Source organism: Athene noctua, chromosome 28, assembly GCF_965140245.1.
Source record: "Athene noctua chromosome 28, bAthNoc1.hap1.1, whole genome shotgun sequence".
NCBI lineage: Eukaryota > Metazoa > Chordata > Aves > Strigiformes > Strigidae > Athene > Athene noctua.
Window position 1 is genome coordinate 4,363,354 of NC_134064.1, and position 11,607 is coordinate 4,374,960.

Genomic DNA, 11,607 nt, shown 5'->3' on the forward strand with positions numbered 1-11,607 from the left:
GAGGTGTAGTGAGTGTGTACACGGGCTCGGCGCTGCACACACGTGCTCTGGCAGGCAAGAGGCGATGCCTCCCGTCCGCACGCACGCAGGTATGTCCGCGTTGCCTTTCTGGGGGGGGGGGGGCTGGGGTCAGGTGTAGAGCTGCCCCCCCCCCCCCTCTTGCCTGAAAGCTCCGTGTCAGCCCCCATTGTACGTGCCGTCCAAAAATGCCCCTTCCCTTTTCCCAAGCTGCTGGAACCCTGGGATAACCGCTGGACGGATGGGAAAAGATCTTTTCTTAAAGGGCAGGTGATTTTTGTGGGGTGGGGGAAGATTTAGGACTGCTCTGTCATTTCCTTGAGCTCAATTATCCATAGGAAGTCGTCGTTCCCCCCCCTCCCCCCCCGCCCCATCCCTTTCCCACCGCCTCTCCAAAGATTAACTTTTTCGGTTATTGTTGTTTGGCAGGTACTTTTAATTGGCTGGAAAATATTCTTCCTGTGAAGTTGCAGTTTTCTGGGGCTTGAATGAGTCCAGTCTGCCATTGGCTCTGCCCAGCGCCTCCCGATTGGCTCCGCAGCCCGCGGGGGGACCGATAAGGGCGGCTATAAAAGCCCTCGGCGCGGCTCCTGGTCCCCCAGCGAGCAGGAGCCGGAGGGGCCGCACCGAGCCGGGCTGCAGCGCGTCCCCGAGCCTCGGCGGACTCCTTTCTCTCTCCCTGGGAGCGCGTATCCAGATCCACATCTTTGCTCAAGCCGAAGTGGAAGAGGAGAGAGACACACACACACACACGCGCGCACCCACACACACACACACACACACACCCCAAAAAAAAAAAAAAAAAAAAAAGACCAAACCAAAAAAAAAAAAAAAAAACAACCAACCCACCCAAAAAAAAAAAAAACACACTTAGCGGAAACTTGTCAGAGAATGCTCCTAAAGTCTGGTTTTCTCCTGCTGCTGGTGATCAGTGCATCTGCATCCTATGAAGCTGAACAGAATGACTCTGTGAGCCCCAGGAAACCCAGGGTTGCAGCCCAGAACTCAGGTAACACCCAGCAAGGAGGGCTTTGAGCCTGAACCCTGATGTGTTAAACTGTTTCAGATATCTCTACTGCTGATTTTTCTTTTCATTTTTCTTTTTTTTTTCTCTTTTTCTCTTTTTTTTTTTTTTTTTTTGCTTATAAACTTAATGGCTGTAGGAACAAATATTAATTTAAGCGTCTGATTCAGGAGAATATTGGTGCATAGCTGGAGAAGAAATCTTCTCCTTTCAGGAGCTGGGTCAGGGAACCGGTGTGTGATCTGCTTGCAGGATGCAATCCATTCTCTCTCCTCCTCCCCCATCTACTAAACGAGTTTCATGTACTTTCCACCCACCCACCCCCCCCCTCCCTCTGCTTGCATGTACCTTTCTCGCTTCTCCAGTTGCAATCATACTTTGGTGTTAAATTCCTTGCTTTTTAGGAAGTTGATAAAATCCGTGGAAATTTGACTGAACCATTGTTCTGCCAAACATCTGTCTATTCAAAGAGGGGGAGAGAGATATGCGACTTTGAAGAATGCAGTAACCTAGAAACTGTCCACTGCTAGCATTTATTTTCAAAAACTGATTGCTATCAGTTAGATGGTACCATAAAAATATGATTGTGACATTTAGCAAACTTGCTTTTACAATGGATAAAAAAAAAAAAAAAAAAAAAAAAAGAAAATTGCTGGCAAGTCAGCTCTGGATGTCTCTACTTTGTGCACTATAGATGCTTAGATAAGTTGGACACATTGTCTTGAACAATGGAAATTAAAAATCTGTCTTCTAGTATACTGAAAAGATACTAGATCTCCAATTTGGAGCTCATTAACAGATGTCTTATTTTAGATCTGCAAGGCTCTGCAGCATTATACCAGGGTGTTTGCTCAATTTCCTTTTGTATTTGGTTGCTATAGAAACATAGGGTCTCACTATTGCACCGTGCCTAAAACAATAAAAGCTTAATGCATACTAAGTCTGCTGAAAGCAAAGTTATAATTTGAACCTGTGGAAACATAATTATGGGAATGACTTGTGTGATGGTGAGGTTATGAACCGGGGAGAGGACGATCTTACCAAATATTTCTCCCTTCAGGCACGTAAGCAAGAGCGGAGAATGAAGAGAGGTTAATTGGGTGATTTTTTTTTTTTTTTTAAAGTATTTTCTTTTCTTCTCTGTTTCTGTGAAGATCCTAGTTACATAGATACGTCTTTAGGCTACAACTTAGCTCTTAATAAGGTGTGTTCTCTTCCACGAAATGCAAATCCTCACTTTTCCCACACCTAGGATCTTGATGGGAGACACTGGGTTTGCATTTCTTCCTAAAGAATGTCTCGTAACATGATCTGCAAAAGTAATGAATATGCCTTGCGCAGACACATAAGGGGACAGATGTTCAGTTTACCAAAAAAGGTTAATCCCTACTAATTTCAGGGCAATCATGTGGCAATACTGCTGATTCATTGTTAAAATGCATCGTATCTGCACTAAAAAAGATGGGATGACATGGATACCCTCCTGTTCAGACTAACTACGGCCTCAACGATTTTAATTATACATGGTCAGCTCCATTACCTTAACTTTCTCTACCCAAATGTCCCTCCTCTTTGCGAATCTTCAGCAATATGACCTTTCTTGGCTCTGCTTGCAAACTGCTGGGTACCGGGTTGGTATTTAGCACCAAGCTGCTCCTTCAAGTCCTTTGTAGTCCTGATAACCGACACGCAAACTAAAACCTTATTTCTAGATAGTTTGCAAAGCCCAAATACCCCCAACGCTAGCAAAACCAGCGCTTCCACGCACTAAGTGCAGATGTCATGCCGGCTTCTTGGCCATCGCCATCACTTTGGTCTCATTTTCAAATGAGCTTTGTGAGCCAGATGCTGCCGAGCTGCTCTGACCTCCCTTCGGTCTGAGACCCTGGAGGAGACCTCACCACCCAGAGCTCTTCATGGGCCCGTCCTCCTGACTTCTGCCTTTGTTAGAGGAACTCTGAATAAAGCTGTAAATGCATGCAGGCAGAATTGGGTTGGGCTAGACCTGTAAGCCTCCAGCTCAGCAAAGACTATCAGATGTTGCCTCTCTTTTAATCCGTGCGTAACCGATCGAAGGTTTCGGTCCTTGCAGTTTCTGTTCCTCGGTTTGGTGGTGACTTCAGTTAATAACTCCCTCTGGCAGTGCCTGTGGAGGGAGAGGTAAGGAAGAGTCTCGAAAAGCACTCAGGCTACGGCTTGACTGCAGTTGAGCCCGACTTAAGGGCTTGAGGGCGTCGGGCAGCAGTGCGTGCGTAACGCGGTGCCTCTGCCTCTCTCTGCAGCCGAGGTGGTTCGGTGCCTCAACAGTGCCCTCCAGGTGGGCTGCGGGGCCTTCGCCTGCCTGGAGAACTCCACGTGCGACACGGATGGCATGTACGACATCTGCAAGTCCTTCCTCTACAGTGCTGCTAAATTTGACACTCAGGTACGTTACGAGTATAAAGGGGACGAGAATAATCCCTCGCCGTTAGAGCTCCCTTTTCATGCCCCGATTCAATAAAGTGCTTTTACAAGTCCTGCGACACTAAAGCACGTGCTGAGTGGATGCCTTAATTTCTCCATCCTCGTGGAGATGGGGTCTGTGCAGGCTTAACCCTTCCTTTCTTACAGCCCTTCCTGCTGCTTAGCTACTCCTCTGAACCATGATTTTGGTTTTTGGCTACAAATGCATCCTCAGGACTGTTTTCTACCGTACATTTTCCACATACTGTATGCTATGTGTGAGGACTTGGCAAGGAGTGTTTTGTGGGGCGGAGAGCTAAGTTTCCTCTTCAGGAGGAAATATAAACGTTCTTCTAACAAAGTAAGTCTTCTGACTGTGTGACCTGGCACAGGGCTGGGATTTGAATTGGAAGTCTTCAGGCCTGGGAATGCACAGCCAGATCAGCCTCTCCGGAGCTGCAGTCGCTCACAGCAGAATAAATAGGATAATATCAGCGGACTGCGGCTCTGCCAAGGGCCCTTTTCCTTCGTATTTTCTTCCCAAAATGCGCACACCCTCATGTTCCCTGTGCTCCCGCTCCCAAGGACAAACTTAAAAGCTCTTAAAGCATCTTGAGGTCTGGTGAGCCAGATGCGTTAAATCGCTGGTATGCAGCGAGAGGTCCGGGCCCCTCCCGGAGGGCAGAGTTGGCCCATCACACGAAGACTTCCATTGCCTAAATCTTTTGGGAACAGGAGCTCGCTGTTCTCTCTGGACTGTGTTCATCCCAACCGAAACTGCTGCGAATGATAACTGTGCAATAATTGCGAGCATTGAGGGTCCAGTTCCCTGCCGTGCTTGGTGAGGGACCTCCAGCAGGTCTGTAATCGCAACAAGGGTAATTAAGAGCAGCCAGCCACCGCGGAGTATCCGTTAATACATCCCTTTCGATGAAATCTGTTGCAGTTTTACGTTTTGGTTTTTTTTTTTCTTCTGTTTCCAGGGAAAAGCTTTTGTGAAAGAAAGCTTGAAATGCATTGCAAATGGGGTTACGTCCAAGGTGTTCCTTGCCATCCGGAGGTGCTCCACGTTCCAAAGAATGATCTCCGAAGTGCAGGAGGAGTGCTACAGCAAACTGGACATGTGCGGCATTGCGAAACGAAATCCTGAAGCCATCACGGAGGTCGTCCAGCTTCCAAATCAGTTCTCAAACCGGTACGTGGAGCTTTCCTCAGCTGAAACGCATCAAATGCAAAAATGTGAGGCACGGAGAAAGTAAATGAGAGGGACCGAGTTGACTAGCTTCTTACAAGTCCTAAAGCAGCTTAGCCTATGTAAAGCTCTCTGCCTTTTCAAATCCTTGTTAAGTTTTACCAGCATTCTTCTGACTCTCTTTTTGGTAAATATACTTATAAATATCTCCAGGGGAGAATCGTAAAATTAACTAGAGGTACATTACTTCAAAGCCTGGAGTTTGTTTAAATGTTAGTTCTTTTAGTTTGAATGCAGTATAATGGTAAACAGAGCCTTTAAATACCAAACCAGTTCAATTAATATCGCAGCTCTGGTATACTGAGTGCCTAAGAACTTCTCAACCTATTGCAGTTTCATTCACTTCTTCCGACTGGAGTCATCCCCCTTCCCTGGGTTTCTACGTCACTAGGAAATGAGGCTTTGCCCTCTGACTTACCGTGGCAATGTGAGGAACTAGGAAAGCTTAAAGGGAAGCAGCAAACGTGCTCCTCTATAACCCTAACCTGCCACCATCCAGTAGTTCGTATTTCTAGGGACAGTCTGGTGTTCTTAAGGGGCTCTTGAGGGTTGTCTTCACCCCTGTTCCTTCTTGATAGCCAAGGCTGCCTGCAGAAACGGGCACGTCACGCTGCTCTCTGGCACCTTATCTGAGCACAGACCTGCCCTGTCCCCATCCTCCAAGGACAAGGGACAGAGAGAGGCTTCAGGGAGCTACTGCAGTCTGCACAGTCACGCTGCAAGGGCAGGGATTTCTTCTTCTAAATCCTGGAACAATCAGTGCTGAGTCTTGTGATTGGGATAAAAGGGATCTTTTTGAACGGTTTGAGTAAATATGCTCTAGAATTTGAGTGCAAACAGACCAAGCTGCGGTTTAACATGTTGGCTGGCTGTGGCGAATGCCACCCTCTGGGGTGGCTGTTTGACCTCCTCTAGAAGCATCTTAAGCTTCCAGAGAGGTATGTAAGTGACACGCAGATGTTCCATCTCTGACCAGCGTAAATTTATTATAGAAAACTCTACTGTAGATATTATATCCAGAAAATTATACTTGTGGGAAGACGAAAATTATACTTGTGTGTCTTTCCCCTCTTCCCCCAAGCAGATTTGGAGGAGGTTTGCTTCAGCATTCCCCCGCGGGCTGGGACGAGGAGCAGGCAGAGCTGTGACATCCGTGTTTTACAGCCTGGAAGAGGAGTTTGGGTTAACACGACGGACTGTAGAGTTCAGCAGCCCTTGGCGGGGCTGTAGGGGCACTGGGGTGAAGGGGGGTGCAGTGACAGTGGCGGCAGTGTTATACGTGTTGGGGATGTTCCTCTCCAGAGCCTGAACCGGAGCCGCTGTCTCCCGAGGCGGAGGGAACTCCTCCCCCACAGCCGCCAACCCTCGTCGAAGCCAAAGGATATTATGACATGTTGAGTAACAAAAGCAGCAGGATTTCCCAGCTAATAGTTTACATTGAGGTCTCCTAAAGCATCCTGCTTTCCCAGCCCCTGTCCCAACATAGCCACAGAGTAAGAATGTGCCACTTGGCCTGGGACACTGAGAGGAAGTAGTTAAAGGTCATAGCATCTTCCTGTGATTTAATCTCATGGCAGGAGCGGGAGGAGAGGAAAGCCGTGTTGCCTTTGCTTGCAGTCGAGCTACTGGAAGGCACTAGCGAGCTGTTTGATTGCAGCTCCAGCGATGGGAACCCCCAAGCTGTGTTTGGATGAAGGAGGGGTGGGCAGCGCAACGGAGGAAGGCGGACAGGATCTCTTCCTCCTGTCCCGTCAGGCTGGGACTGATTTCAGCATCACGCATGGCTCGCACAGATTTATTCATCATCAACTCCTGTGCACGCTTCAGACCTTAATGTTAGCCCAGCCGAGCTGTGCTTGCACTGTGCTCCGCCGTGCCAAAGCCTGGTCCTTTTGTACTTCGGGTGCAGCAGAAACTTTAACCTCACCTGACCTCCACTGGCTGCTAAAGGCCAGAGCTGAGAGTTAGGAAAGGAGTTTGAATGCGAACTCTCATTTCCCTCTTCCTTCCCCTCCTCCACCTGCAGGTTATTCTCTTCTCTGCTCCTGTGGAAAAATGTCACGGTGACCTTAAAGGCTTAAAATAAGTTCCCCGACGTCCTTTCAGGCAGAAGTAGCCTAGCAAATATGGGACTGCTCCTCTTTTCCCGACTTTCTCTCCCTAGGAAGGTGTTGTCTCCCGCAGCGAGGTCCCGTTTGCCAGCTTTGCTCTCCCTGCCCGGGCCAGCCGTGTGCTCAGGGCTGTGCTGATTCTGCCTCGGCCCCGCCGAGGGTTGTTCCTTTGAGCACTGTGCTCGGCTCGGCTCAAGCAGCGCCGGGGAAACAGATCAGCACAATTTCCTGGCTCCCTCCTTGAGCAAGGAACGCGTGCTCCGGGGAGGCGAGATGGGAACAGCAGGCTGTAGAGGAGGCAGGCAGGCAACAGGGCAAAGCATAAGGTCCTCACTGGTGATTTAATGCATGGTCAGCTTGTTGGAAGTGACAACTGATTGTATGTCCTAAAGATCTGTCCCCAGGGAATACAGACATCTGTCAGGCTCCGGCTTGGCCCGAACTTTGCTTCTCCCTCTCCTGGTCCCTTGCTAAAGGCTGTGCACGGTGGGGAAGGGAGAGGGACGGAGGGGAACGGCGCCACGGGGATGGACACACTCCTGGGGAGGGTGGTACCACCCAGTGGTCTCTTTAGCCTGTATCCTCTCTGGTGGCAGGCAGTATCTGTCTATTAAAAAGACACAATTATTTTTCTTCCTAAAGCTCTAGAAACTCACGTTATTTAACAGAGAGTAAAACACACACTTAAGCCAATTACTCCATCGTCTTAGCTCCTCACTCTCACCTTCTTCCCGATCCACCAAAACCACTTGTGCTTATGGCCTCACCATTCAGGGCTGGAGCAGCTGCTCATTTAGGACAACTGAATCAGAAGTTTGACAGGTTGTGTTCCTTCTGCATGTCATGGGCACAGCATGTCCAGGTCCGGGGTGTTTGTTAGATGCAGTGAGAATATGCGTGTTGTGCACTGTCAGATCAATTTCAAACACACCCCAAATGACTTAAAAAATTCTGATTCTCGTCATTTTGTCGCTGGGAGTGGTCTCCTGGCTTGAGATCAGCTCTTACCTTCTTTCTTTCATCTTGTTGGGAGATGCCTTGGAATAACGGATGGTAACTCTCATGCAGGTATTACAACAAGCTGGTGAGAAGCTTACTGGAGTGTGATGAGGAGACTGTCAGCACCATCAAGGACAGCTTGATGGAGAAGATCGGGCCCAACATGGCAAGCCTCTTCCACCTGCTGCAGACAGATCACTGCGCCCAAGGCCACCCGCGGGCCGATTTCACCAGGAGACGGATCACCGAGCCGCAGAAGCTAAAGCTCTACTTCAGGAACCTCCGAGGTGAGGGGCCCGTCCCGGCCCACGCGAAGCGCAGCTCTGCCGAAAGCGCGTAACTCCTCGGGGCAGCCACAATGGGTGTGTAAGGGATGCTAAGCACTACCAAAGCTGACGTCTCTCTTTTCTAGAAGAGTAACGCACCCAAACCAAGTGTACTGTAGCTAGTTTTAATAACAACTAGGAACTGGTTTTAGATTTAGTCATTAATATTTTCTATTCCTCTCGAACAAAACTTTTGCATGGATCTGTGTTCAGTGTCTCAGCTTTCCCGCCGTCAAAATGTCTCCATCTCTTTTCTTCCCCACAAAAAGATATCCCAAACGATCTTAGTCTTAAATAGAACCGGACAGTAGTCAGGCCTTCAGACAACCAAACTCTAAATGTACTGTAGCGCTAACACCATTGAAGTCTGAAGATTTGGCACCAAGGAGAATAGCTTATTCTCTCTTGTAGTAAGCTGGTAGGCGACGATAGATGCACTAATAACTATTGCACATCCTAAAGATGTCAATGGAATTCGTGTTATGAATCTGTGCTGGCCATGGACGAATATGAATGTCATATTCCTGGTCTCTTAGTGTCATACAGTCCTAATCCTTCCAATACAGCTCTGTTAACCCATGGATTTACCAAACTCGCTAGCTGTGGATGATTCTAGTTACCGTGACCTGGCACCACAGTGCAAAATGAGTTAAAACTCCCCCCCCCCCCCCCCCCCCTCCCCCCGACACACACCAAATCAGGAAAGGAACATTTTGTACTACGGAAATGATTAAAAGAGGTGCCAGTCTATGGTTGAAGCTAGTCAGAAGGTTACATAATCTTGCATTGTATTTAAAAGCTAACATCTATGTACTGTATTTAACTGTCTAAAGCTTTAAAAGAAATCTAACAAAAACAAACCCTGTCTTAAGACTAGAGTATTAAAGCTCTTGCTCTAACTGTGGTATAAATAGTTTTAAAATCTGTCATGTACTGTACATAAATTCCACGAGAGTCTGCTTAAAAGAAGCAGAATATAATAACTTTATTGCATAAACTTAGTTTTGTAAGTTAGCTATTTCTTTTTTCCTGGAAACAGTATCTCTGTCATACTCAAGAGTTCACGTTCTACTCTGTGGCCTTTTTATAATGGAAGAGAGAAGATGTTTAGGACAGAAATCACAGGGCCAGAAACAAGCCTCTCTTCTCGTAGTTAAAATGGAAGGGGGAAAAAAAAAAATAAAGAGTTCAGACTGGCGAGTCCTATCTCCACAGAGCTGCTGGGAGATGTAGTTATACCCAAGGCACGAGTGCTGCTGGAGAGCTATTTGGGGAATTAATCGGGTGGCTGACGAAAAGCTGCTCGAGGATCTCATAGCTGCCGCAGGGTAAAGCTTCCCTTAGAAAGTTGATTTCTGGGGAAGGGCAGGAGAAATCCTTCCGTTCTCTTCAGCTTCACGCGTGGAGCGCTGCGCCTGCCTTTGAGAGGACACACGCGTTAACGCTCCCGGGTCTGCCTTTCCTCCCGTCCACCTCTTGGGCCGCCTCTGCGCGCAGGAGCGGAGCCACCGGGCCCGTGGCAGTAGCCGGGGGCCTCCCCCCAACGCCGGCTCTGCACAGTAGCCCGGCCGGGCTGCGGCGAGCCAAAAAAAGCCACACTATGGCATGCGATCAACGAGGCCAGTTCCACGCTCCAAATCTATCCCGTTAGAGTCCGTCTGCAGAGTGGATGACTCTTGCTCAACTAGTTAGAGAGCTAATAAAGGAGGGATCTATTTTTTTTCTTTTCAAAATCTAAAGCAATATAACTTCTTTTTTTTTTTTTTTCTTTTTTAAAACCACAAAGCCTTTAAACAATAACTTGCTGCTAATATATTGAAACCAGATGCAGTGGCAGCATTTCTAATATTGCTGTCTTCATTAAATGTAGCCCAAAAGTGCTGTCATAAAATTGTAAGCAGCAAAAAATGTTGCTGACGGTAGAGGGTTGTTACTTTATTTTTTTTTAATACTCTGAAGCGTGCTGTCCAGGGCAAGCAAGATGCAATATTGCTCATTCTTAAATCACAGTCAGGTATATAGAGTCCAACACAAGTTTTGCAAGGTGAAAACCAAAGGCCCCTTTAATATCCTGACCCTAAAAGTTTGACTTACGCTTAGGAACTGATCCCAGAACGTGCACGTGCGACTCTCCACCCTCCAGCATCACACCTCGCGCCGTGCTGGCAGGAGCCGGGCGTTGCTGGGTGGGGAACCTGGTGGGGTTTGTGCATCAAGTGCGTGTTGCTGTTTGGGGAAGTAGTTACAAAAAAAGGTCTTTACCCAACTCGAAGCAGCGTCCAAACAACTTCCCGGGTGGCTGTGGTGGTGCTGCAGAGCCCAGCTCTGGCTCTGGCTACCCAAGGCCCCCGTGGGCTCGCACGGGCAGAGCTCACTGAGAGTATCTACAGCCACAATTTTCCATCGAGATGCTCCTCGGGGCAGGTGGCTTCTCTGTTGCTTTGTGCATCCCATTTCTATGAAAACCCAAAGAAGGTTTATAGAGTTGATCTGGGGCCGGGGAGGAGGGTTAGATTACCCCAAACCCGATCTTTTTGGGTTGTCATAATTCCTTTTTCCAGTAGGAATTTAAACTTTTTGTCCCCTTAATGCGAGTGGGAAGATGACTGGGAAAATAATTCCCCCCCCTACCCCGATTCGATTTGCTCTGGTATCACAGGTGAACATCCCCTGTGCAACCCAAAGCTCTGCCTCTCCGCAGCGGCACTGCTGTCGGGCGCTCGCCGCGTGCCCCGCGTCGGAGAGAGCCTCAACCACACCACGACATTTTTGAGCTGCTTCCATAGGTCACTTTTTTTCCCTATGCTGAAGTAGGAAGGAAGCCGCGAGCACGCATCCATCACATCGAAAGGCCTGGGGTTCACCTTGCCTAACTTTTGCCATCTAGCCTAAGCTGGTCACTTAAAGCTCTCTCTTATCAGGGGAGGGGGACACGGAGATGGGAGAGGTGCTTCCCCTCAACTGGGAAGGTGCCTGATTTAGGTGGTTTGACTTAGGTGGGAGACATCCCCCTGGAGATGGGAAATGATTCTCAATATTAAGTCCAGCTATTTCATGTTTTATTTAATCTCTAATGCTTTATTTTTTTAATCTCGCGTTCACTGCAAAATGATTTCTCTCGGGGGCGGGGAGGGGCTTATCTAGAAACGTTTGCATGATTCTCATTGTGATTTGTTTGCACTTTAGATGTTTTGTGCCATTATAAATTTGCATTATGTATTTATAATTTAAAGATACTTAGAAGGGGGAGAGAGTTTGGGTTTTTTTTGTTTTTTGTTTTTTGCTGAGTACTGGAATAAACAGTGAGCATATCTGGTATATGTCATTATTTATTGTTTAAATTACATTTTTAAAGCTCAGTGTGTTCATATAAAGGTTATTTGAAACATATCATAGTAATGAGAAAGATGCAAGTTATTTTCTTTGCTTATTTTT

The 11,607-nt window shown here is 47.7% G+C and overlaps 1 protein-coding gene across 1 annotated transcript; it reads left to right on the forward strand.

Annotated features, from left to right (window-relative positions):
• Positions 1-506: 506 nt before the first annotated feature.
• STC1 (stanniocalcin 1) lies at positions 507-9,799 on the forward strand. Its single transcript, XM_074928666.1, is given in 5 exon segments — positions 507-566; positions 568-1,027; positions 3,325-3,467; positions 4,468-4,679; positions 7,916-9,799. Coding segments are annotated over 5 exon segments (1,146 nt in total). The 3' UTR covers positions 8,187-9,799.
• Positions 9,800-11,607: the final 1,808 nt, after the last annotated feature.